A 26820-nucleotide genomic window follows, 5' to 3' on the forward strand; every position below is an offset into this window, starting at 1 on the left:
ACACCATGCTAGTGTAAGGAGTTTTATTTAGTTTCAGGTGAAAAAAATGCAAAAGCTCTCCAAAAGTTGTGAAGAAACAAATAGACAAATGAAAACAAACATGTACAAAAATTTATAAATATACAGAGGCTTTCTCCATGACACACTTTGTCTTTAACTTTCCAATATAACACTTCACCAACCATCAACACATTTCTAGCAAAGCCGAAACGTCGACTGTACTCTTTTCCATAGATGCTGCCTGGCCTGCTGAGCTCCTCCAGCATTTTGTGCATGTGGCTTGGATTTCCAGCATCTACAGATTATCTCTCTGCATTTCTGAGGGTTTAAATCTGCCTCTGTCTGGCCTAGACAGAGAAATTCTACTGTTGGTCGGGGGAGGGGGGATCACGTGATCAGACGACAACAACAACAACAACAACAATAATAACAACAATACTGACAATAATAATAACAACAATAACAATTATTGTTATTACAGATGCACAATTGGGACATTTTAAACAGGGATTCTAACATCCTACAGTTTTAACCCATAGATCAGTGTTCACTAGCTCAGATGAACATAACAGAATAATGCCCCCCCCACCCCACCAGTGGTGTTTCCTGTGTGGGGTGTGGTGCACCTGCTCCCACTAACTCAGGCATTAATTTAGGACGCCCCGAACCATCCCTCGGGTCTTTTGAGGGGCCGATCTGCTGTCTACAAACTGATGTAACGGGGCGAGTGAAAATAAATGAAATTGTTTGGAAAGCCTGTGTCTAGAATCCGTATTTTTACGAGTTATTAACCAGTAGAGCACGGTAACTGAAGGGATTGTTTTGATTAGCTGAACTAGCGTTTGTTTTACTGTTGTGATGTGTAAATGGTGAACTCCCACGAACTGCAGAACGGGGGGCAAAGCGAGGACGGAATGAGGAGGCGTGACTAGCCGGGCAAAGGGGCAAAAGGATAGCATTGCCAATCTGTTAGGATCCAAGTGCTGGCGCATCCCAGACTAGAATCGAGATACGATACGAAACTGAAACGTAGACGGGGTTCTAAACGAGACACTAGATGAGAATCCAAAGTTTAGTTGACAATGCTGCACCGAACCACATTTCAGGTGCTCTTTAAACATTGAAACCCTGGCGGCAAAACATGAATCTTCAAAGGGTCTGCACCAGCTATCCATATTCCGGAGTCGATCATCTCAGCCCCGGAGGCTGATACAGTCAGGTGCGTGTCACAACGCTGGGTTTTACCGGAGGTGACAGCATTCCTACCCACATGAAGAGAGGATAATTCCGAGCTGTTTCTGGGACGCTGCCCTAGAGCCACATTTCTGTAAGGAAAGGCACGCAGCTGTTCCTCATCTCGCACTGGGACAGTTGCAGACAAAGGCAGTCCGGGGAAGTACATTGGAGAGCGGTGTTGACAGGAGAGCCGACCGGCAGGGGTTGGCCTTTAACCTAGCACAGATTCCAACAAGCCTACCGCACTTCTGTTTTCACGCCACTTCCAGCAACTTCTCCCCTGGGTGGCTGTAGCACGCGATGTCACAGTATAAGGGCCTGGTCCATGTAATAACCCAATCCTACATAGCTCCTCTGCTGTCGTCTCGCTAATGAACCGGACTTGTACTATCTTGTATTATTGTTTAACAGGGTCTTGCAATCATAAGAATACCGTGGAGAGTAAACATTTGCTCCATTTGTGGAGCCAGAAAGGCCACTGCAACCAAGCGTGTTTCTATTTTATAATTGCTGCATTTGTAATTTACATTGAAATGTTTGTGAACTTGCAATCTAGAATGTAAACATTTCAGCTGTCAATCTATCAAAATAATAGTTGAGAAAGAGTTGGTTAGCTCCAGTCTGAGCAAGGATATAAACCCATTGCAATTTGCCTACCACCCTAGCAAGTCTACAGTGGATGTAATCCCATTGGCTTTGGAGCACCTAGACAACCTCAAAACATGTCAGACTGCTGTTTATTAGTCATAGTTTAGCCCTCAACACCATCATCCCCTTGGTACCAATCAACAAGCTTCAAAAGCTGGGCCTCTGTACCTCCCTCTGCAAATGGATCTTTGCTTCCTCATCGGGAGATCATGGTCAATCCACATCGGTAATAACATCTGACGATTAACACAGGCATGCCTCAAGGATGCATACTTAGCCCATTGCTCTACACTCATGATTGTGTGGCTAGGCACAGCTGAAATGTCATCCACAAATTCACTGGTGACACCACTATTATACAGCAATCTCAGTGATGAGGTGAGTGGTGTTGTAACAACAAGCTCACACTTAATAGGGGCAGCACTGTAGCACAGTGGTTAGCACAACGCTCTCCAGTTCTGGCGTCCCAGGTTCAATTCCCACCACTGCCTACAAGGAGTTTACACGCTCTTTCCATGACCACGCGGGTTTCCTCTGGGTACTCTGGTTTCCTCCCACCATCCAAAGATGTACCGGTTGGTAGATTAATTGCTCATTGTAAATTGTCCTGTGATTAGGCTGGGGTTAAATTGGCAGATTTCTGGGTAGTGTGGCTCGAAGGGCCAGAAAGGTCTATGGCGCACTGTACCTTAATAAATAAAACAATAAATCAGCAAGACCAAGGCATTAATTATAGACTGGAGGAAGGGGAACATACACTACTCCTCATTGATGGGTCAGTGGTGGAAAGGATGAGCAGTTTCAATGTCCTGAGTATTGACATCTCAGAGGATCTATTCTGGGCCCAACCCGCTGATGCAGTCACTAAGAAGGCATGCCGACTCCTAGTTCATTCGGAGTTTGAGGAGATCTGTTACGTCACCAAAGACATGCAAATTTCTAAACAGAGCATTCTGTCTGGTTGCTTCACCACCCGGTTTAGAGCCTCCAATGCAGAACAATGAAGGATGAAGAGGGTTGTAGGTTCAGCTAGTTCTCTCAGCGGCACAACCCACCTGCCATCAAGGACATGTTTACCAGTCCCTCAAGAAGGTGGCATCCGTCATTAAGCATTACTTAATTAAGCATTTGCATTACTGCCATCGGTGAGGAAGTACAGGAGTTTGAAGACCCAAATTCAACATTTTGAGAACAGCTCCTTTCCCTCTACCATCTGATTTCTGACCAGTCCATGAGCATCATTTCATTATTCATCTTCTGCATGATCAAGACAAATTTCTTAAAATCATAGCAGGCATCATTCTGGAGACACTCTTGGTAGAGGCTCACAAACCAATGTCAAAACGATCAGATATGGCTCAAGTACAGACAGAGAGAGACTGAAACGGGTTAACAGTGGACTGACTTTAATGAGAACAGTTGCAGAATTTAAAGGAAAAGAGAAATAATAAATGCTAGGCCAACAGGGCTGTTAAAATAAAAAAAATTCCCAAACTGAAAGTTAATGCCAACACTGCAGATGGAAGCAACAACTAAATACTAAATGAATATCACTCCTCGACAGCGTCAGTCAAAACTGTAGTCTTTTTTCCTAGAAAAGGAAGATGGTAGGTAGGGAGCAGTGCTTTTGGTCAAGTCTCGACCAGACTAGAATGAATAGAAGGGAGATAAATACCACCACAATGGAACACTAATTAGCTGGAATGTGCATATCATTAGCACGAATGCCAAACATATTCCACAGACTGCCTGCACGGGGCATCGACTCTGCAGCAGAGTCCATGATTGTGACACCCAAAAGTACATCACATTTTTATACCCTTAAGATCAAAGGTAACAGTAGGCAATTCAATACAATTTCAATAGTTAAAATGACATTGTTTACTTCATTACTCTGGATTGACAAATGGTTCCTTTGGGAGACACAGTGGAAGCATATTGTAATTGACTCTGGAGGTCGACTTGTGACCACGTTTGACATTCTAAGTGACAATAGCCGTCTGGTCTGCTAGTTTACAGTCAAATCACAATGGAGCAGATGATTTAACTAGCCATGTTGCCTGGTTTGATACAAGCCAATTAACACAAACTCATTGTCTTAATGCTTGTCTCAGTGTGCCACTCTTAGTCAGTGGCGCACTCTGTGCTTTTCACTTCAATTTACTGCTTACAATTTACAATAAAACCTGAAAGCTAATTGCAAACTTCCTGAACTTACTTACATTTACAATCGACACTGAAACTTGGTTCTTGTTCGAATTAATATCTGCTATATTCACATAACTCCAGTATAATCCAAATAAACTGCTACACTTCAGTCCACGGGAATGAAAAAGGTGAAATTCCAGATGCTCCAAAGATTAATAAAAAAATACATTATGTTATACACATAATTAAATGTCTTGCTTGTTTAAACTTTAAATTCAGTTACATCAAGTTATCCAGTATTCATCAGCCCTCACTCCTGCTCTCCCCAACCACCAGAACAAAGTTAACTGGGGTAACTATATTGCAGCTTTAAGAATAAATCAAGTTGAATGTGTGGTTTAAAAGATTTACTCATTGTTGCTATTCTCACCTTACATCTGATTCTGTGGTAGATTATTTGACTGTGACTGAGTACTGAGATTCAATTGCAGTTATGCAGCAGCATGCAGTTGGATGGTAAACAGTGAACAAGATCTACAGCAGATCTAGCAAGCTTAAGTATTCTAAAATTCATTTTAGAATCAAAGAAAATCACAAATATATTTTATATAACTGCAGATCAGGTGACTGCATGATCGAAAATCAAAGTTCATCTGCAGAATTTTCTAATTTTAATTAACTGTAGCTATTTATTCCTCCAATGCATTTTGGGTTTCCTCATACAATTCCATCATATCCTTGAATTCCACACTTCTTCCCAGCAATTTGGCAACCAAATGTCAATGCTTCCTGAATAGACTTGCCTGTGAAAGAGAAAAAAAATCACGTTACAGGGTGCCATATTTTATAACATTGTGGATCAAATGTACTTGCATAACACACAAACACTTTCTGATCTTATCTTTTCATCCTTAGACAGCACTTTAATCAGGTCAATGTTTAAACATTGAAAATATAAGAATGTACATTGGTTCTTTTAGAACAGGGATTCCCATCCTTTTTTATGCCATGGACACCTCCCATTAACCCGAGACATCGGTGGTTGGGAACTCCTGTTTAAGAACATCACTAAAAATCTTTCCCATTACTTGCAAGGAAATTGAGAGAAATTATTAAATTAAAGACGGTACTTAAGGAGTCCATTTAGAATGTGCTGACACAGAAAGAGCGTGCAAAGCAACTTGCAGGGCAATGTATAAACCAATTTGCAAAATCAGGATGAAACAATAGCTTGCTGATTAAAGAAGCGATACGGATAACGGGAAGACATGCTTAACGGTTGAACAATAACGGTGTTAATGCGCTGAGGCTGATAAGTGGGCCAAAGGGTAATCACATTTGTAATTTTGTAATGAGATTAAGGAAGAATGTCTGCACCTCACATGGGTGCAACTCACAAAGTCGTAAACAAGTAGGGTATAAAAAACTGTGCAAAGTGTAATTCGGCACTCAATCTAGCAGGAGCTGGTTGGGTCTGACTCTGCAGACTCGAAAAATAAAGTTTACCGTTCTGCAAATTGCTGAGACTCAGTGTGTTTCTGACAGAAATATAATGTTCAGCAACACATGAAGCCTTTTAAGCTACAATGGATTCCAGTTAATCGGGACCATTACATTTTGGCCCAATTAAGTGGTTGCCCCAATTAGCTTTAGTTTCATTATAACAGCACTACAGTATTATAAAACTATGTATTAATTCCTAATATTTATCGATGGAGGAATTAATTCAGTATATGCAATAAACAAAATCAACGTAGACACTAAGTGCAGATAATGCTTTCAAACAATGCTATCAACAATTGCATCCTCCAAATCTTTTTCATTGTAACATTCAAAATGATTGCCGATAACTTTAAATTCTTAATAGGTCCTAACTTTTTGAAGTAGTGCAATTGTTTCACACTCATGGCCATTTCTGGCATCTCCAAGCTTGAATGCTTGGAATCGCAGTGAGTAAAACAGTTCTGAATAGTTTTACTGCTAATTTTTCACTAACTATCGGTGACAAAAATGACTGCATTTTGAACACAAACACACAACTGATGGTAATTTAAAACTGTTCCCTTTAAGGACACTGTTGTATTCTATGGCCACACAAGTGTAGGTGACTGAGGCTTTTTAGAACCTGTTTGGTAACATTTCGGATGTCCTATTCTGGGTCCAGCCTGTAACTGCCATTACGAAGATAGCATAACAGTGCCTCTACTATCTTTGAAGTTTACGAAGGTTCATCATGTCATCTAAAGCTTTGACTAACTTCCATAGATGTATGGTGGAGAGTATATTGACTGGTGGCATCACAGCTTGGTGTGGAACCACCAATGGCCTTGTATGGATAAGTCTTCAAAAAGTAGTGGATATGGCCCAGTCCACTATGTGTAAAGCCCTCCCATCATTGACTACTGCAGGAAAACAGCATCCATTATCGACAACCCCACATCCAGGCCATCCTCTCTTAGCTGCTACCATCAGGAAAAAGGTAAAGGAGCCTCAGTACCCATACCACCTGATTCAAGAACAGTTGTCACCTCTCAGTCATCAGGCTCTCAAAAAACTTGAACCACCAGAGGAGAGTAACTTCGCTCACCCCATCACTTTCAAGGACTCTTCATCTCATGTGCTTGATAGTTATTGCTTGTTTATTTATTATTATTAATATTATTTTCTGTATTTGCACAGTTTTTTGTCTTTTGATTGACTTGTTTGTCTTGCTGTGTCTGGGTTTTCATTGATTCTATGGTGTTTCATTGTATCTACTGTGAATGCCCACAAGGAAATGTATCTCCTTATTGTATATGGTGACATATATGTACTTTGATAATATATTAACCGTGAACTTTGAAACCTTTGACTGGTGTGTGTTCCCTTGCCTTCCCCTTCCCATTGATGTGACCAGATCCTCAAGGACAGGCTGCTCATTTTGTGAGGCGATACTGTAGCGTAGTGGTTAACATGACTATTACAGCTAGGGGCATTGCAGTTTGGCGTTCAATTCCAATGTCCTCTGTAAGAAAGTTTGTAAGTTCTTCCCATGTCCCTGTGTGTTTCCTCTGGGTGCAACAGTTTCCTCCCACAGTGGAAAGACACACCAGTTAGTAGGTCATTGTAAATTGTCCTATAATTAGGCAAGGGTTGAATAGGTCGTTTACTGAGTGATGTGGCTCAGTGGGCAGGAAGGGCCTGTTCTATGCTGTATCTCTAAATAAGTAAAAAATGATAATAAATATTTTCTTGGCATCAGGATAGGATGATGTAACTCATGAACTTAAGGCTCATCAGAATAAATATGTGACATAACAATCTGTGGGACAATGTGTTGATACAATATAGGCCAATGTAAACTCAAAATAATGTGACACAAGACAACTTAAGTTTGGGGGAAAGATTTTCTCTTTTTAAAGCTAACTTACTTTCATTGAAGCAGAACAAATTCAAACTCACCATTATATAATCCAAATATTACAGCTGCATTGAAAGTATCTCCAGCTCCAAGAGTATCCACAAGTTTTTTAGGAGGAAATGCATTTGAATGAAAGACTCCATCAGGACCCATTGCATCAGCTCCTTCCTCAGCCCATGCACAGATGAGGTATGCACTAAAAAACAAGAGAAATCAATTTAAAAGACTCTATTTAGCACGCTCTAACCATAGATAGAATAATTTCCTGATTTGTCAGTTCAATCTCTTCTTAGAGTTTAATTTGGTTCTGAGCCAATGTTTGGCCAATTGAAGTGCTGGGCCAGATTGAAAAGGTCAGGGTGTCAGGGCAGGTGAGGTACACGCTCACAGGCTCAGCAAGATTTACTCATTTCTGTGCTGAACTGAGGCCGTTGCCTGCAACAAACCAGCTCCTTGACTGGCTGCAGTGATGACTGGTCTCATGGCTGTGAACCCACTTTTGTAAACTTAAGTTCTAAATGTTACTGTTTTTTTTTGCACATTGGGTTTCTTTGTTTTGTGGCTGTCTGTAAAGAGACAACTGTCAAGATTGTATAAAGTATATATAATTTGTTAATAAATGAACTTTGAATTTTTGAACTTTGAGATAATAATTGGAATTTGCTAGAACAGAGAATGATTGAGGAAAATACGATAAATTCTTTCAAAGGCAGGTTTGTGATATGATGGAGGGGATGTGATGGTATTGGGTTTGCCATCCATGAGGTTCTGAACTCAAACAAAGATCTTAAGCCCTTACATAGGTAGCTGCACTATGCAACCTCACTAAAGGGAGGTTATACTGTAGTCACCTAGCCTTCAAAGGCTAGACCACTTCCCTATTTATCATCCACGGTGTCAATACCAACATTTTGAGCACTGATCCTCTCACCATACCAAGCAGGAGGTCCTGCCAGCTAACAAAGCAGTTTAAGCACTCATTTATTTTTAGTGATGCATGTTTAAATTTAGGGAAAATTCTTAAACTGATTTGAAACTCATAGAGGATTTCTATCTTGTAAAAGATTTCCAAATTACAAATGATTTCTAAAATACAGGTACAATTCAAAGAGGCTACAAAGAAATACAAATGATTTGCAGACAAATACGTTGTCTATCACAAATATCAAAGAAAGAGAAATAGATTTCTAGACACCCCATTTTTCTGTCATTCTTCTTGTCATCCCTTGACCATTCCTAACAATGGAATGTTAAGAATGGTCAAGGGTTTTTGCTGCCACTTCAGTAACTTCACACATATGGTAAAAAAGGTTCTGGTGACAGAGCTCACAAACACTCAACATTAATGCTGTGAGGGCTGACTCTCTGAGGACACAAATCTTCCAACTATTGATAGATTCGCTATTTGAAGTACTGAGCAATAGTATCAAACTGATCTGCAAACTTTCTTGATCTAAATAACTTAACGAGTGTTGTCGAGCTTGAGGCAGGCCAATTCACATAACTCCATCTTTTGAGCAGCCAGCCCCATGCTGCAGGCCAGCAGTTCGTGCACTATGGAAAGTGCTGTTTACAAAGCTGTCCCTTTAACTTCAGACTGATTTCTGTTTGCAATTTACATTAAGAACTAAAGACTGGCTCCCATTTATAACGAAAAGCTGCACAAAGAATATTGGTTAGAAGCTTAACTTATTTAAAACCAACTTTCTGATCTCCAGAATTGTCAGCTGCTGTCCCAGAAAGCTGAGGCTGGCAGAAAGGAACCCCAGCCCTGGACAATTAATATCCATGACAAAGGGAATATAAGTTTATGGTGACAAATTAAATGGTGAAAGGAAGGAGGAGGTTAAAGGATCCCATAAACACTCGTATGGACAGATTGGCTGAAGGACCAAATTTGGTGATTATTCTCCAAGGCATGCCAAAGGTCTAGCATGGTTATACTGACATAAATACTTGAAACTCCTTTGCAACATCATTGAAAAGAAATGGTCAGAATCAGAACCAGGTTTATTATCACCAGCATGTGATGTGAAATTTGTTAACTTAGCAGCAGCAGTTCAATGCAATACATAATCTAGCAAAGAAAAAACCCCCAAATAAATCGATTATGTATATTGAATAGATTTTAAAAAGGTGCAAAAACAGAAATACTGCATATTAAAAAAAGTGAGGTAGGGTCCAAAGATTCAATGTCCATTTAGGAATCAGATTGTAGAGGGGAAGAAGATTGTAGAGGGGAATCGCTGACTGTGTGCCTTCAGGCCTCTGTACCTCCTACCTGATGGTAACAGTGAGAAAAGGCCATGCCCTGGGTGGCGGAGGTCCTTAATAATGGATGCTGCCTTTCTGAGACAGAAAGTTAGCGTGGCAATAAACATAATATACTGGTCTTTATATCCAAAATCATGGTCCAATACTGCACAGTAAAAGCAGTTGAATTTGTGTCTTCAATTACACTTACCCAGGTTTCACCCGACTGTAAAGTCCTTTTACTGCTTCTGATGCTGAATTATATCCAAAGTGTCTGGCAACATCTTTGCTGACAAAGACCTATGGAGTGCAGAAATAAAGTAGAAATATCTATGCTTGAAAGTAAACAGATGTTGCTGCATGATAGATTTTATTATTTTTAACTATAGACTCTTTCTATTTTAGCTCTTCTCTGATGTTTTGTCTAAATAATGATTTGTGAAAATACAGTTCATAAGTTTTTCTTTGTCTTCATACATTTCATTTTGATGCAAACATCATTTTAACATATATTTTATAGTCTACAAACAAGCAGTTTTATGGAAGATCTAGCTCTGAAAAGTTATGGCCCGCCCATTATTTTCGCAGTTTCATTTCCTTTTCTAGATACTATAATGAATACACACTCCACCTGAAGCTTCACGTCTTTAGTCCATCTCTGATTTAAGTGTTCCTTTAAATGGAATAAGATAGAATAGAAACTCTGATTACTCCAGTTTTACATAAAATCTCCAAGGGCTGGCTGATACTGCAGCAGTTTTCAGTTTCACTTCTTGTAAAGCTTAATGGTGGTTGCCAGACCAACATAAGGTGCATTACCGCCACCTTCTGAGTTGGAGTGTGGAGCAAAGAGACAGGAAGTATACCCACTAAATTCTGCACCAAGAAAAATCTCAAATAATATCAAAAAATCTAATACTGTTTTTAGGAAGTCAAATACACACTTATATACTTTATGATGGCAATGATATCCTAACAAACTTCCCATGTTAAACTGTCTGTCTCAAAGAAATCAACCCAGCAATTAAATGTTTCTTTTGCACCTCATAGGAACTGCATTCAAACAGTATATGCTGCATCTTTTATTGACAGGTATACTCCTTACAGATGCCTGTATCATGCATTTAATTCTGAACAGGGAACTATTCCATCTAGTATGTCCAATACGCAAGTATAACTTTGTTCTTTTTATACTCATCGCCCATCTGTTTCCCATCATCCTCAGAATTTTATATAAATGCTATCCTTTCTTTTCCTTATCCCACTTCTGTTGCCACAGTGATTGAACAGACTTTTAAACAATGGCTTTCACCTCCCGTTATGCAAAGGCACCACTACATTTACATCCTGGATTTTAAGTGACTGTTTGACAAGAATGTTTGCCGTTTCGTTTCCTTCAAGCCCAACGTGGGCAGGAACCCTTAAAAAATATATACACATGCCTAGACTCTGCCGTCTCAACTAATGTTGTCCAATCTCAAGAAGAGTGTCTGGCCTACAACTGAAGTATCTGTTTTAATAGGTGTCAAGGCAGAGAAAGATTCAGTGCACAGAAGTACATAATCAGGGCATACTTCTTTGACCCATTTTAAGGTGAAAATTATAGCAACCAAATCAGATGTGAATACTGATACTTTGTCAGATAATCTTTTCTTAATAGTCACCTGAAACTTTGCAACATAAACAGAAATACCTGTCCAACCTGTCACTGGATCCTTTGAACCACCTGTGTCAATATCCACACAGGCAAAGGGGAGAAAACATGGAGGAGTGACACTGGGGAACACTGGGATCATAATCAACATTAAGCAACACAAGATCTTGTGCCCATTCATTTTCCATCCACCCAAAACTGAAGACCTTCTGAATACAGTGTTCCCAACATTCTGCTAATGTTGCCAATATTGGATGACCAATTTCATGTCCTCCTACAGTAACACAATAAATTATTGCTAACTGTAACTTGTCCGAATACTTTTTAGCCCAACACTCCTCTGAAGCACTTTCATACTTGCCAACGTCCCCCTAAAATGCGTTCATACTTGCCAACGTCCCCCTAAAACGCGTCCATACTTGCCAACGTCCCCCTGAAACACTTTCATACTTGCCAACGTCCCCCTAAAATGCGTTCATACTTGCCAACGTCCACCTAAAACGCGTCCATACTTGCCAACGTCCCCGAAACACTTTCATACTTGCCAACGTCCCCCTAAAATGCGTCCATACTTGCCAACGTCCCCCTAAAACGCGTCCATACTTGCCAACGTCCCCCTGAAACACTTTCATACTTGCCAACGTCCCCCTAAAACGCTTTCATACTTGCCAACGTCCCCCTGAAACGCTTTCATACTTGCCAACGTCCCCCTGAAACGCTTTCATACTTGCCAACGTCCCCCTGAAACGCTTTCATACTTGCCAACTTCCCCTAAAACGCTTTATACTTGCCAACTTCCCCTAAAACGCTTTCATACTTGCCAACGTCCCCCTGAAACGCTTTCATACTTGCCAACGACCCTCTGAAATACTTTCATACTTGCCAACATACCCCTAAAACACCTTCATACTTGCCAACACCCCTCTAAAATACTTTCATACTTGCCAACGTCCCTCTAAAATACTTTCATACTTGCCAACGTCCCCCTAAAACGATTTCATACTTGCCAACGTCCCTCTGAAACACTTTCATACTTGCCAACATCCCCCTAAAACACTTTCAGACTTGCCAACGTCCCCCTAAAACGCATTCAGACTTGCCAACGTCCCCCTAAAACGCATTCAGACTTGCCAACGTCCCCCTAAAACGCTTTCATACTTGCCAACGTCCCCGTAAAACATCTTCACACTTGCCAACGTCCCCCAAGACATCTTCATACTTGCCAACGTCCCCCTGAAACACTTTCATACTTGCTAACGTCCCCCTAAAACGCTTTCATACTTGCCAACGTCCCTCTAAAACGCTTTCATACATGAAAATGTCCCCCTAAAACACTTCCATACTTGCCAACATCGCCCTAAAACACGCTCATACTTGCCAAAGTCCACCTAAAACTCTTTCATACTTGCCAACGCCCCTCTAGAACGCTTTCATACTTGCCAACGTCCCCCTAAAATGCTTCCATACTTGCCAACGACCCCTAAAACACTTTCATACTTGCAAAACGTCCCCTTAAAACGCTTTCATACTTGCCAACGTCCCTCTAAAAAACGCTTTCCTACTTGCCAACATCGCTCTAAAACGCTTTCATACTTGCCAACGACCCCGTGAAACACTTTCATACTTGCCAACGTCCCCCTAAAACACTTTCATACTTGCCAAGGCCCCTCCAAAACGCTTTCATACTTGCCAACGCCCCTCTAAGACGCTTTCATACTTGTCAAAGTCCCCCTAAGACATCTTCATACTTGCCAACGTCCCCCTAAAACGCTTTCATACCTGCCAACGTCCCTCGAAAATGCTTTCATACTTGCCAACGTTCCTCTGAAACGCTTTCATATTTGCCAACGTCCCCATAAAACACCTTCATACTTGCCAACGTCCCCCTAAAACATCTACATGCTTGCCAACGTCCCTCTAAAACGCATTCATGCTCGCCAAAGTCCCTCTAAAACGCTTTCATACTTGCCAAGGCCCCTCCAAAACGCTTTCATACTTGCCAACGCCCCTCTAAGACGCTTTCATACTTGCCAACGTCCCCGTAAAACATCTTCATACTTGTCAAAGTCCCCCTAAGACATCTTCATACTTGCCAACGTCCCCCTGAAACACTTTCATACTTGCTAACGTCCCCCTAAAACGCTTTCATACTTGCCAACGTCCCTCTAAAACGCTTTCATACATGAAAATGTCCCCCTAAAACACTTCCATACTTGCCAACTTCGCCCTAAAACACGTTCATACTTGCCAAAGTCCACCTAAAACTCTTTCATACTTGCCAACGCCCCTCTAGAACGCTTTCATACTTGCCAACGTCCCCCTAAAACACTTCCATACTTGCCAACGTCCCTCTAAAACACTTTCATACTTGCCAACATCCCCCTAAAACAATTTCATACATGCGAACGTCCCTCTGAAACACTTTCATACTTGCCAACATCCCCCTAAAACGCTTTCAGACTTGCCAACGTCCCCCTAAAACACATTCAGACTTGCCAACGTCCCCCTAAAATGCGTTCATACCTGCCAACGTCCCTCTAAAAAGATTTCATACATTCCAACGTCCCCCTAAAACACTTTCAAAGTTGCCAACGTCCCGCTGAAACGCTTTCATACTTGCCAACGTCCCCCTAAAACATATTCATACTTGCCAACGTCCCCGTGAAACACTTTCATACTTGCCAACGTCCCCCTAAAACACTTTCATAGTTGCCAACATCCCTCTAAAATGCTTTCATACTTGCCAACGTCCCCCTAAAACGCGTTCATACTTGCCAACGTCCCCCTAAAACGCGTTCATTCTTGCCAATGTCCCTCTAAAACGCTGTCATACTTGCCAACGTCCTCCTAAATCGCTTTCATTCTTGCCAACGTCCCCCTAAAACATATTCATACTTGCCAACGTCCCCGTGAAACACTTTCATACTTGCCAACGTCCCTCTAAGACGCTTTCATACTTGCCAACGCCCCTCTAAAACGCTTTGATACTTGCCAACGTCCCCCCAAAACATCTTCATACTTGCCAATTTTCCCCTAAAACATCTTCATACTTGCCAACGTCCCCATAAAACACTTTCATACTTGCAAACGTCCCCCTAAAACACTTTCATAGTTGCCAACGTCCCTCTGAAACGCTTTCATACTTGCCAACGTCCCCCTAAAACATATTCATACTTGCCAACGTCCCCGTGAAACACTTTCATACTTGCCAACGTCCAACTAAAACACTTTCATAGTTGCCAACGTCCTTCTAAAACGCTTTCATACTTGCCAACGTCCCCCTAAAACTTTCATTCTTGCCAACGTCCCCCTAAAATGCGGTCATACTTGCAACGCGCCTCTAAAACGCTGTCATACTTGCCAACGTCCTCCTAAATCGCTTTCATTTTTGCCAACGTCCCCTAAAACGCTTTCATACTTGACGTCCCCGTAAAACATCTTCATACTTGCCAAAGTCCCCCTAAGACTCTTTCATACTTGCCAACGTCCCCCTGAAACACTTTCATACTTGCCAACGTCCCCCTAAAACGCTTTCATACTTGCCAGCGTCCCTCTAAAACGCCTTCATACTTGTCAATGTCCCCCTAAAACGCTTTCATACTTGCCAATGTCCCCCAATACACTTTCATACTTGCCAACTTAGCCCTAAAACACTTTCATACTTGCCAACTTCGCCCTAAAACACTTTCATACTTGCCAACGTCCCTCTAAAACACTTTCATACTTGCCAACGTCCCCCTAAAACGCCTTCATACTTGCCAATGTCCCCCTAATACACTTTCATACTTGCCAACTTCGCCCTAAAACACTTTCATACTTGCCAACGTCCCCCTAAAACATCTTCATACTTGCCAACGTCCCCGTAAAACACTTTCATACTTACCAACGTCCCACTAAAACGCTTTCATACTCGCCAACGTCCCTCTAAATCGCTTTCATACTTGCCAACGTCCCCCTAAAACGCTTTCATACTTGCCAGCGTCCCTCTAAGACGCTTTCATACTTGCCAACGCCCCTCTAAAACGCTTTCATACTTGCCAACTTCGCCCTAAAACACGTTCATACTTGCCAATGTCCCCCTAAAACGCATTCATACTTGCCAACGTCCCCGTAAAACACTTTCATACTTGCCAACGTCCTTCTAAAACGCTTTCATACTTACCAACGTCCCACTAAAACGCTTTCATACTCGCCAACGTCCCCCTAAATCGCTTTCATACTTACCAACGTCCTTCTAAAACGCTTTCATACTTACCAACGTCACCCTAAATCGCTTTCATACTTGCCAACGTCCCCCTAAAACACTTTCATAGTTGCCAACGTCCCTCTGAAACGCTTTCATACTTGCCAACGTCCCCCTAAAACATATTCATACTTGCCAACGTCCCCGTGAAACACTTTCATACTTGCCAACGTCCCCCTAAAACACTTTCATAGTTGCCAACGTCCCCCTGAAACACTTTCATACTTGCCAACGTCCCCCTAAAACACGTTCATACTTGCCAACGTCCCCCTAACAGTTTCATTCTTGCCAACATCCCCCTAAAATGCGTTCATGCTTGCCAACGTCCCTCTAAAACGCGTTCATGCTTGCCAACGTCCCTCTAAAACGCGTTCATTCTTGCCAATGTCCCTCTAAAACGCTTTCATACTTGCAACGCGCCTCCAAAACGCTTTCGTACTTGCCAACGCCCCTCTAAAACGCTGTCATACTTGCCAACGTCCTCCTAAATCGCTTTCATTCTTGCCAACGTCCCCCTAAAACATATTCATACTTGCCAACGTCCCCCTAAAACGCTTTCATACTTGCCAACGTCCCCTTAAAACGCTTTCATACTTGCCAACGTCCCTCTAAGACGCTTTCATACTTGCCAACGTCCCCCTAAAACGCTTTCATACTTGCCAACGTCCCCATAAAACATCTTCATACTTGCCAATGTCCCCCTAAAACACGTTCATACTTGCCAATGTCCCCCTAAAACGCTGTCATACTTGCCAACGTCCTCCTAAATCGCTTTCATTCTTGCCAACGTCCCCCTAAAACGCTTTCATACTTGCCAACGTCCCCTTAAAACGCTTTTATACTTGCCAACGTCCCTCTATCATACTTGCCAATGCCCCTCTAAAACGCTTTGATTCTTGCCGTCCCCCCAAAACATCTTCATACTTGCCAACGTCCCCCTAAAACACATTCAGACTTGCCAACGTCCCCCTAAAACGCTTTCATACTTGCCAACGTCCCCGTAAAACATCTTCATACTTGCCAACGTCCCCGTAAAACATCTTCATACTTGCCAACGTCCCCCTAAAACGCTTTCATACTTGCCAACGTCCCCGTAAAACATCTTCATACTTGCCAACATCCCCGTAAAACATCTACATGCTTGCCAACGTCCCTCTAAAAAGCATTCATGCTCGCCAAAGTCCCTCTAAAACGCTTTCATACTTGCCAAGGCCCCTCCAAAACGCTTTCATACTTGCCAACGCCCCTCTAAGACGCTTTCATACTTGCCAACGTCCCCGTAAAACATCTTCATACTTGTCAAAGTCCCCCTAAGACATCTTCATACTTGCCAACGTCCCCCTGAAACACTTTCATACTTGCTAACGTCCCCCTAAAACGCTTTCATACTTGCCAACGTCCCTCTAAAACGCTTTCATACATGAAAATGTCCCCCTAAAACACTTCCATACTTGCCAACTTCGCCCTAAAACACGTTCATACTTGCCAAAGTCCACCTAAAACTCTTTCATACTTGCCAACGCCCCTCTAGAACGCTTTCATACTTGCCAATGTCCCCCTAAAACACTTCCATACTTGCCAACGTCCCTCTAAAACACTTTCATACTTGCCAACATCCCCCTAAAACAATTTCATACTTGCCAAAGTCCCCCTAAAACACTTTCATACTTGCAAAACTTCCCCTTAAAATGCTTTCATACTTGCCAACGACCCTCTAAAACGCTTTCCTACTTGCCAACGTCCCCCTAAAACGATTTCATACTTGCTAACGTCCCTCTAAAATACTTTCATACTTGCCAACGTCCCCCTAAAACGATTTCATACATGCGAACGTCCCTCTGAAACACTTTCATACTTGCCAACATCCCCCAAAACGCTTTCAGACTTGCCAACGTCCCCCTAAAACACATTCAGACTTGCCAACGTCCCCCTAAAATGCGTTCATACCTGCCAACGTCCCTCTAAAAAGATTTCATACATTCCAACGTCCCCCTAAAACACTTTCATAGTTGCCAACGTCCCGCTGAAACGCTTTCATACTTGCCAACGTCCCCCTAAAACATATTCATACTTGCCAACGTCCCCGTGAAACACTTTCATACTTGCCAACGTCCCCCTAAAACACTTTCATAGTTGCCAACATCCCTCTAAAATGCTTTCATACTTGCCAACGTCCCCCTAAAACGCGTTCATACTTGCCAACGTCCCCCTAAAACGCGTTCATTCTTGACAATGTCCCTCTAAAACGCTGTCATACTTGCCAACGTCCTAATAAATCGCTTTCATTCTTGCCAACGTCCCCCTAAAACATATTCATACTTGCCAACGTCCCCGTGAAACACTTTCATACTTGCCAACGCCCCTCTAAAACGCTTTGATACTTGCCAACGTCCCCCCAAAACATCTTCATACTTGCCAATTTTCCCCTAAAACATCTTCATACTTGCCAATGTCCCCATAAAACACTTTCATACTTGCAAACGTCCCCCTAAAACACTTTCATAGTTGCCAACGTCCCTCTGAAACGCTTTCATACTTGCCAACGTCCCCCTAAAACATATTCATACTTGCCAACGTCCCCGTGAAACACTTTCATACTTGCCAACGTCCCCCTAAAACACTTTCATAGTTGCCAACGTCCTTCTAAAACGCTTTCATACTTGCCAACGTCCCCCTAAAACTTTCATTCTTGCCAACGTCCCCCTAAAACGCCTTCATACTTGCCAATGTCCCCCTAAAACATATTCATACTTGCCAACGTCCCCGTGAAACACATTCATACTTGCCAACGCCCCTCTAAAACGCTGTCATACTTGCCAACGTCCTCCTAAATCGCTTTCATTCTTGCCAACGTCCCCCTAAAACATATTCATACTTGCCAACGTCCCCCTAAAACGCTTTCATACTTGCCAACGTCCCCTTAAAACGCTTTCATACTTGCCAACGTCCCTCTAAGACGCTTTCATACTTGCCAACGTCCCCCTAAAACGCTTTCATACTTGCCAACGTCCCCATAAAACATCTTCATACTTGCCAATGTCCCCCTAAAACACGTTCATACTTGCCAATGTCCCCCTAAAACGCTGTCATACTTGCCAACGTCCTCCTAAATCGCTTTCATTCTTGCCAACGTCCCCCTAAAACGCTTTCATACTTGCCAACGTCCCCTTAAAACGCTTTTATACTTGCCAACGTCCCTCTATCATACTTGCCAATGCCCCTCTAAAACGCTTTGATTCTTGCCGTCCCCCCAAAACATCTTCATACTTGCCAACGTCCCCCTAAAACACATTCAGACTTGCCAACGTCCCCCTAAAACGCTTTCATACTTGCCAACGTCCCCGTAAAACATCTTCATACTTGCCAACGTCCCCGTAAAACATCTTCATACTTGCCAACGTCCCCCTAAAACGCTTTCATACTTGCCAACGTCCCCGTAAAACATCTTCATACTTGCCAACGTCCCCGTAAAACATCTACATGCTTGCCAACGTCCCTCTAAAAAGCATTCATGCTCGCCAAAGTCCCTCTAAAACGCTTTCATACTTGCCAAGGCCCCTCCAAAACGCTTTCATACTTGCCAACGCCCCTCTAAGACGCTTTCATACTTGCCAACGTCCCCGTAAAACATCTTCATACTTGTCAAAGTCCCCCTAAGACATCTTCATACTTGCCAACGTCCCCCTGAAACACTTTCATACTTGCTAACGTCCCCCTAAAACGCTTTCATACTTGCCAACGTCCCTCTAAAACGCTTTCATACATGAAAATGTCCCCCTAAAACACTTCCATACTTGCCAACTTCGCCCTAAAACACGTTCATACTTGCCAAAGTCCACCTAAAACTCTTTCATACTTGCCAACGCCCCTCTAGAACGCTTTCATACTTGCCAATGTCCCCCTAAAACACTTCCATACTTGCCAACGTCCCTCTAAAACACTTTCATACTTGCCAACATCCCCCTAAAACAATTTCATACTTGCCAAAGTCCCCCTAAAACACTTTCATACTTGCAAAACTTCCCCTTAAAATGCTTTCATACTTGCCAACGACCCTCTAAAACGCTTTCCTACTTGCCAACGTCCCCCTAAAACGATTTCATACTTGCTAACGTCCCTCTAAAATACTTTCATACTTGCCAACGTCCCCCTAAAACGATTTCATACATGCGAACGTCCCTCTGAAACACTTTCATACTTGCCAACATCCCCCTAAAACGCTTTCAGACTTGCCAACGTCCCCCTAAAACACATTCAGACTTGCCAACGTCCCCCTAAAATGCGTTCATACCTGCCAACGTCCCTCTAAAAAGATTTCATACATTCCAACGTCCCCCTAAAACACTTTCATAGTTGCCAACGTCCCGCTGAAACGCTTTCATACTTGCCAACGTCCCCCTAAAACATATTCATACTTGCCAACGTCCCCGTGAAACACTTTCATACTTGCCAACGTCCCCCTAAAACACTTTCATAGTTGCCAACATCCCTCTAAAATGCTTTCATACTTGCCAACGTCCCCCTAAAACGCGTTCATACTTGCCAACGTCCCCCTAAAACGCGTTCATTCTTGACAATGTCCCTCTAAAACGCTGTCATACTTGCCAACGTCCTAATAAATCGCTTTCATTCTTGCCAACGTCCCCCTAAAACATATTCATACTTGCCAACGTCCCCGTGAAACACTTTCATACTTGCCAACGTCCCTCTAAGACGCTTTCATACTTGCCAACGCCCCTCTAAAACGCTTTGATACTTGCCAACGTCCCCCCAAAACATCTTCATACTTGCCAATTTTCCCCTAAAACATCTTCATACTTGCCAATGTCCCCATAAAACACTTTCATACTTGCAAACGTCCCCCTAAAACACTTTCATAGTTGCCAACGTCCCTCTGAAACGCTTTCATACTTGCCAACGTCCCCCTAAAACATATTCATACTTGCCAACGTCCCCGTGAAACACATTCATACTTGCCAACGTCCCCCTAAAACACTTTCATAGTTGCCAACGTCCTTCTAAAACGCTTTCATACTTGCCAACGTCCCCCTAAAACTTTCATTCTTGCCAACGTCCCCCTAAAACGCGGTCATACTTGCAACGCGCCTCTAAAACGCTGTCATACTTGCCAACGTCCTCCTAAATCGCTTTCATTTTTGCCAACGTCCCGCTAAAACGCTTTCATACTTACCAACGTCCCCTTAAAACGCTTTCATACTTGCCAACGTCCCTCTATCATACTTGCCAATGCCCCTCTAAAACGCTTTGATTCTTGCGGTCCCCCCAAAACATCTTCATACTTGCCAACGTCCCCCTAAAACACATTCAGACTTGCCAACGTCCCCCTAAAACGCTTACATACTTGACGTCCCCGTAAAACATCTTCATACTTGCTAAAGACCCCCTAAGACTCTTTCATACTTGCCAACGTCCCCCTGAAACACTTTCATACTTGCCAACTTCCCCTAAAACGCCTTCATACTTGCCAATGTCCCCCTAAAACATATTCATACTTGCCAACGTCCCCGTGAAACACATTCATACTTGCCAATGTCCCCCTAATACACTTTCATACTTGCCAACTTCGCCCTAAAACACTTTCATACGTGCCAACGTCCCTCTAAAACACTTTCATACTTGCCAACGTCCCCCTAAAACGCCTTCATACTTGCCAATGTCCCCCTAATACACTTTCATACTTGCCAACTTTGCCCTAAAACACTTTCATACTTGCCAACGTCCCCCTAAAACATCTTCATACTTGCCAACGTCCCCGTAAAACACTTTCATACTTGCCAACGTCCCCCTAAAACGTTTTCATACTTGCCAGCGTCCCTCTAAAACGCCTTCATACTTGCCAATGTCCCCCTAATACACTTTCATACTTGCCAACTTCGACTAAAACGCATTCATACTTGCCAACGCCCCTCTAAAATTCTGTCATACTTGCCAACGTCCTCCTAAATCGCTTTCATACTTGCCAACTTCGCCCTAAAACACTTTCATACTTACCAACGTCCCACTAAAACGCTTTCATACTCGCCAACGTCCCCCTAAATCGCTTTCATACTTACCAACGTCCTTCTAAAACGCTTTCATACTTACCAACGTCACCCTAAATCGCTTTCATACTTGCCAACGTCCCCCTAACACACTTTCATACTTGCCAACGTCCCTCTGAAACGCTTTCATACTTGCCAACGTCCCCCTAAAACATATTCATACTTGCCAACGTCCCCGTGAAACACTTTCATACTTGCCAACGTCCCCCTAAAACACTTTCATAGTTGCCAACGTCCCCCTGAAACACTTTCATACTTGCCAACGTCCCCCTAAAACACGTTCATACTTGCCAACGTCCCCCTAAAACTTTCATTCTTGCCAACATCCCCCTAAAATGCGTTCATGCTTGCCAACGTCCCTCTAAAACGCGTTCATGCTTGCCAACGTCCCTCTAAAACGCGTTCATTCTTGCCAATGTCCCTCTAAAACGCTTTCATACTTGCAACGCGCCTCCAAAACGCTTTCGTACTTGCCAACGCCCCTCTAAAACGCTGTCATACTTGCCAACGTCCTCCTAAATCGCTTTCATTCTTGCCAACGTCCCCCTAAAACATATTCATACTTGCCAACGTCCCCTTAAAACGCTTTCATACTTGCCAACGTCCCTCTAAGACGCTTTCATACTTGCCAACGTCCCCCTAAAACGCTTTCATACTTGCCAACGTCCCCATAAAACATCTTCATACTTGCCAACGTCCCCTTAAGACACTTTCATACTTGCCAACGTCCCCCTAAAACACGTTCATACTTGCCAATGTCCCCCTAAAACGCTGTCATACTTGCCAATGTCCTCCTAAATCGCTTTCATACTTGCCAACGTCCCCCTAAAACGCTTTCATTCTTGCCAACGTCCCCTTAAAACGCTTTCATACTTGCCAACGTCCCTCTATCATACTTGCCAATGCCCCTCTAAAACGCTTTGATTCTTGCCGTCCCCCCAAAACATCTTCATACTTGCCAACGTCCCCCTAAAACACATTCAGACTTGCCAACGTCCCCCTAAAACACTTTCATACTTGCCAACGTCCCAGTAAAACATCTTCATACTTGCCAACGTCCCCGTAAAACATCTTCATACTTGCCAACGTCCCTCTAAATCGCTTTCATACTTGCCAAAGTCCCTCTAAAACGCCTTCATACTTGCCAATGTCCCCTAAATCGCTTTCATACTTGCCAAAGTCCCTCTAAGACGCTTTCATACTTGCCAACGTCCCCGTAAAACATCTTCATACTTGCCAACGTCCCTCTAAAACGCTTTCATACTTGCCAGCGTCCCTCTAAAACGCTTTCATACTTGCCAGCGTCCCTCTAAAACGCCTTCATACTTGCCAATGTCCCCTAAATCGCTTTCATACTTGCCAACCTCCCTCTAAGACGCTTTCTTACTTGCCAACGTCCTCCTAAAATGCTTCCATACTTGCCAACGTCCCCCTAAAACGCTTTCATACTTGCCAAAGTCCCTCTAAGACGCTTTCATACTTGCCAACGCCCCTCTAAGACGCTTTCATACTTGCCAACGCCCCTCTAAAACGCTTTGATACTTGCCAACGTCCCCCCAAAACATCTTCATACTTGCCAACGTTCCCCTAAAACATCTTCATACTTGCCAACGTCCCCTTAAAACACTTTCATACTTGCCAACGTCCCCCTAAAACACTTTCATAGTTGCCAACGTCCCCCTGAAACGCTTTCATACTTGCCAACGTCCCCCTAAAACGCTTTCATACTTGCCAACGTCCCCCTGAAACGCTTTCATACTTGCCAAAGTCCCCGTAAAACACCTTCATACTTCCCAACGCCCCTCTAAAACGCGTTCATACTTGACAACGTCCCCCTAAAACACTTTAATTCTTGCCAACGTCCCCCTAAAACGCGTTCATGCTTGCCAACATCCCTCTAAAACGCGTTCATGCTTGCCAATGTCGCTCTAAAACGCTTTCATACTTGCAACGCGCCTCCAAAACGCTTTCATACTTGCCAACGTCCCTCTAAGACGCTTTCTTACTTGCCAACGTCCTCCTAAAATGCTTCCATACTTGCCAACGTCCCTCTAAGACGCTTTCTTACTTGCCAACGTCCTCCTAAAACGCTTTCATACTTGCCAACGTCCCCTTAAAACGCTTTCATACTTGCCAACGTCCCTCTAAGACGCTTTCATACTTGCCAACGTCCCCCTAAAACGCTTTCATACTTGCCAACGTCCCCATAAAACATCTTCATACTTGCCAACGTCCCCTTAAGACACTTTCATACTTGCCAACGTCCCCCTAAAACACGTTCATACTTGCCAATGTCCCCCTAAAACGCTTTCATACTTGCCAACGTCCCTCTAAAACGCTTTTATACTTGCCAACATCCACTTAAAACGCTTTCATACTTGCCAACTCCCCACTAAAACGCATTCATACTTGCCAACGTCCCCATGAAACATCTTCATATTTGCCAACGTCCCCGTGAAACACTTTCATACTTGCCAACGTCCTTCTAAAACGCTTTTATACTTACCAACGTCCCCCTAAAACGCTTTCATACTTGCCAACGTCCCCCTAAGACTTTCATACTTGCCAACGTCCCCCTAAAACACTTTCATAGTTGCCAACGTCCCTCTGAAACGCTTTCATACTTGCCAACGTCCCCTTAAAACGCTTTCATACTTGCCAACGTCCCCCTAAAACGCTTTCATACTTGCCAACGTCCCCCTGAAACGCTTTCATACTTGGCAAAGTCCCCCTAAAACACTTTAATTCTTGCCAACGCCCCTCTAAAACGCGTTCATGCTTGCCAACGTCCCTCTAAAATGCGTTCATTCTTGCCAATGTCACTCTAAAACGCTTTCATACTTGCAACGCGCCTCCAAAACGCTTTCATACTTGCCAACGCCCCTCTAAATCGCTTTCATACTTGCCAACGTCCTCCTAAATCGCTTTCATACTTGCCAACGTCCCTCTAAGACGCTTTCATACTTGCCAACGTCCCTCTAAGACGCTTCCATACTTGCCAACGTCCCCCTAAAACGCTTTCATACTTGCCAACGTCCCCCTAAAACGCTTTCATACTTGCCAACGTCCCCTTAAAACGCTTTCATACTTGCCAACGTCCCTCTAAGACGCTTTCATACTTGCCAGCGTCCCCCTAAAACGCTTTCATACTTGCCAACGTCCCCATAAAACATCTTCATACTTACCAACGTCCCCTTAAGACACTTTCATACTTGCCAACGTCCCCCTAAAACGCTTTCATACTTGCCAACGTCCCCCTAAAACGCTTTCATACTTGCCAGCGTCCCTCTAAAACGCTTTCATACTTGCCAATGTCCTCCTAATACACTTTCATACTTGCCAACGTCCCCCTAAAACGCTTTCATACTTGCCAACGTCCCCCTAAAACGCTTTCATACTTGCCAGCGTCCCTCTAAAACGCTTTCATACTTGCCAATGTCCTCCTAATACACTTTCATTCTTGCCAACTCCCCACTAAAACGCTTTCATACTTGCCAACGCCCCTCTAAAACGCTGTCATACTTGCCAACGCCCCTCTAAAATGCTGTCATACTTGCCAACGTCCTCCTAAATCGCTTTCATACTTGCCAACCTCCCTCTAAGACGCTTTCTTACTTGCCAACGTCCTCCTAAAATGCTTCCATACTTGCCAACGTCCCCCTAAAACGCTTTCATACTTGCCAGCGTCCCTCTAAGACGCTTTCATACTTGCCAACGTCCCCGTAAAACACTTTCATACTTGCCAACGTCCTTCTAAAACGCTTTCATACTTACCAACGTCCCACTAAAACGCTTTCATACTCGCCAACGTCCCCCTAAATCGCTTTCATACTTACCAACATCCTTCTAAAACGCTTTCATACTTACCAACGTCACCCTAAATCGCTTTCATACTTGCCAACGTCCCACTAAAACGCTTTCATACTCGCCAACGTCCCCCTAAATCGCTTTCATACTTACCAACGTCCTTCTAAAACGCTTTCATACTTACCAACGTCACCCTAAATCGCTTTCATACTTGCCAACGTCCCCCTAAAACACTTTCATAGTTGCCAACGTCCCTCTGAAACGCTTTCATACTTGCCAACGTCCCCCTAAGACATATTCATACTTGCCAACGTCCCCGTGAAACACTTTCATACTTGCCAACGTCCCCCTGAAACGCTTTCATAGTTGCCAACGTCCCCCTGAAACACTTTCATACTTGCCAACGTCCCCCTAAAACGCATTCATACTTGCCAACGTCCCCCTAAAACGTTCATTCTTGCCAACATCCCCCTAAAATGCGTTCATGCTTGCCAAAGTCCCTCTAAAACGCGTTCATGCTTGCCAACGTCCCTCTAAAACGCGGTCATTCTTGCCAATGTCCCTCTAAAACGCTTTCATACTTGCAACGCGCCTCCAAAACGCTTTCGTACTTGCCAACGCCCCTCTAAAAAGCTGTCATACTTGCCAACGTCCTCCTAAATCGCTTTCATTCTTGCCAACATCCCCCTAAAACATATTCATACTTGCCAACGTCCCCCTAAAACGCTTTCATACTTGCCAACGTCCCCTTAAAACGCTTTCATACTTGCCAACGTCCCTCTAAGACGCTTTCATACTTGCCAACGTCCCCCTAAAACGCTTTCATACTTGCCAACGTCCCCATAAAACATCTTCATACTTGCCAACGTCCCCTTAAGACACTTTCATACTTGCCAACGTCCCCCTAAAACACGTTCATACTTGCCAATGTCCCCCTAAAACGCTGTCATACTTGCCAACGTCCTCCTAAATCGCTTTCATTCTTGCCAACGTCCCCCTAAAACGCTTTCATACTTGCCAACGTCCCCTTAAAACGCTTTTATACTTGCCAACGTCCCTCTATCATACTTGCTAATGCACCTCTAAAACGCTTTGATTCTTGCCGTCCCCTCAAAACATCTTCATACTTGCCAACGTCCCCCTAAAACACATTCAGACTTGCCAACGTCCCCCTAAAACGCTTTCATACTTGCCAACGTCCCCGTAAAAAATCTTCATACTTGCCAACGTCCCCGTAAAACATCTTCATACTTTCCAACGTCCCCGTAAAACATCTTCATACTTGCCAACGTCCCCCTAAAACGCTTTCATACTTGCCAGCGTCCCTCTAAAACGCCTTCATACTTGCCAATGTCCCCTAAATCGCTTT

General features: G+C 43.2%; 1 protein-coding gene across 10 annotated transcripts in view; it reads right to left on the bottom strand.

Annotated features, from left to right (window-relative positions):
- Positions 1-9: 9 nt before the first annotated feature.
- Positions 10-26820, bottom strand: part of khk (ketohexokinase) — a 111885-nt gene continuing 85074 nt past the window's right edge. For all 10 annotated transcript variants that reach the window (XM_059964676.1, XM_059964669.1, XM_059964667.1 and 7 more), the window contains 3 exons: positions 9897-9985; positions 7474-7628; positions 10-4835 (listed from right to left, as the gene is read on the bottom strand). In XM_059964676.1, coding sequence (XP_059820659.1) covers positions 4750-4835; positions 7474-7628; positions 9897-9985 — 330 coding nt within the window. In that variant the 3' untranslated portion in view covers positions 10-4749. The remainder of the gene's footprint in view (positions 4836-7473; positions 7629-9896; positions 9986-26820) is intronic.

The sequence above is a fragment of the Hypanus sabinus genome, chromosome 3 (assembly GCF_030144855.1).
Source record: "Hypanus sabinus isolate sHypSab1 chromosome 3, sHypSab1.hap1, whole genome shotgun sequence".
Classification (NCBI taxonomy): domain Eukaryota; kingdom Metazoa; phylum Chordata; class Chondrichthyes; order Myliobatiformes; family Dasyatidae; genus Hypanus; species Hypanus sabinus.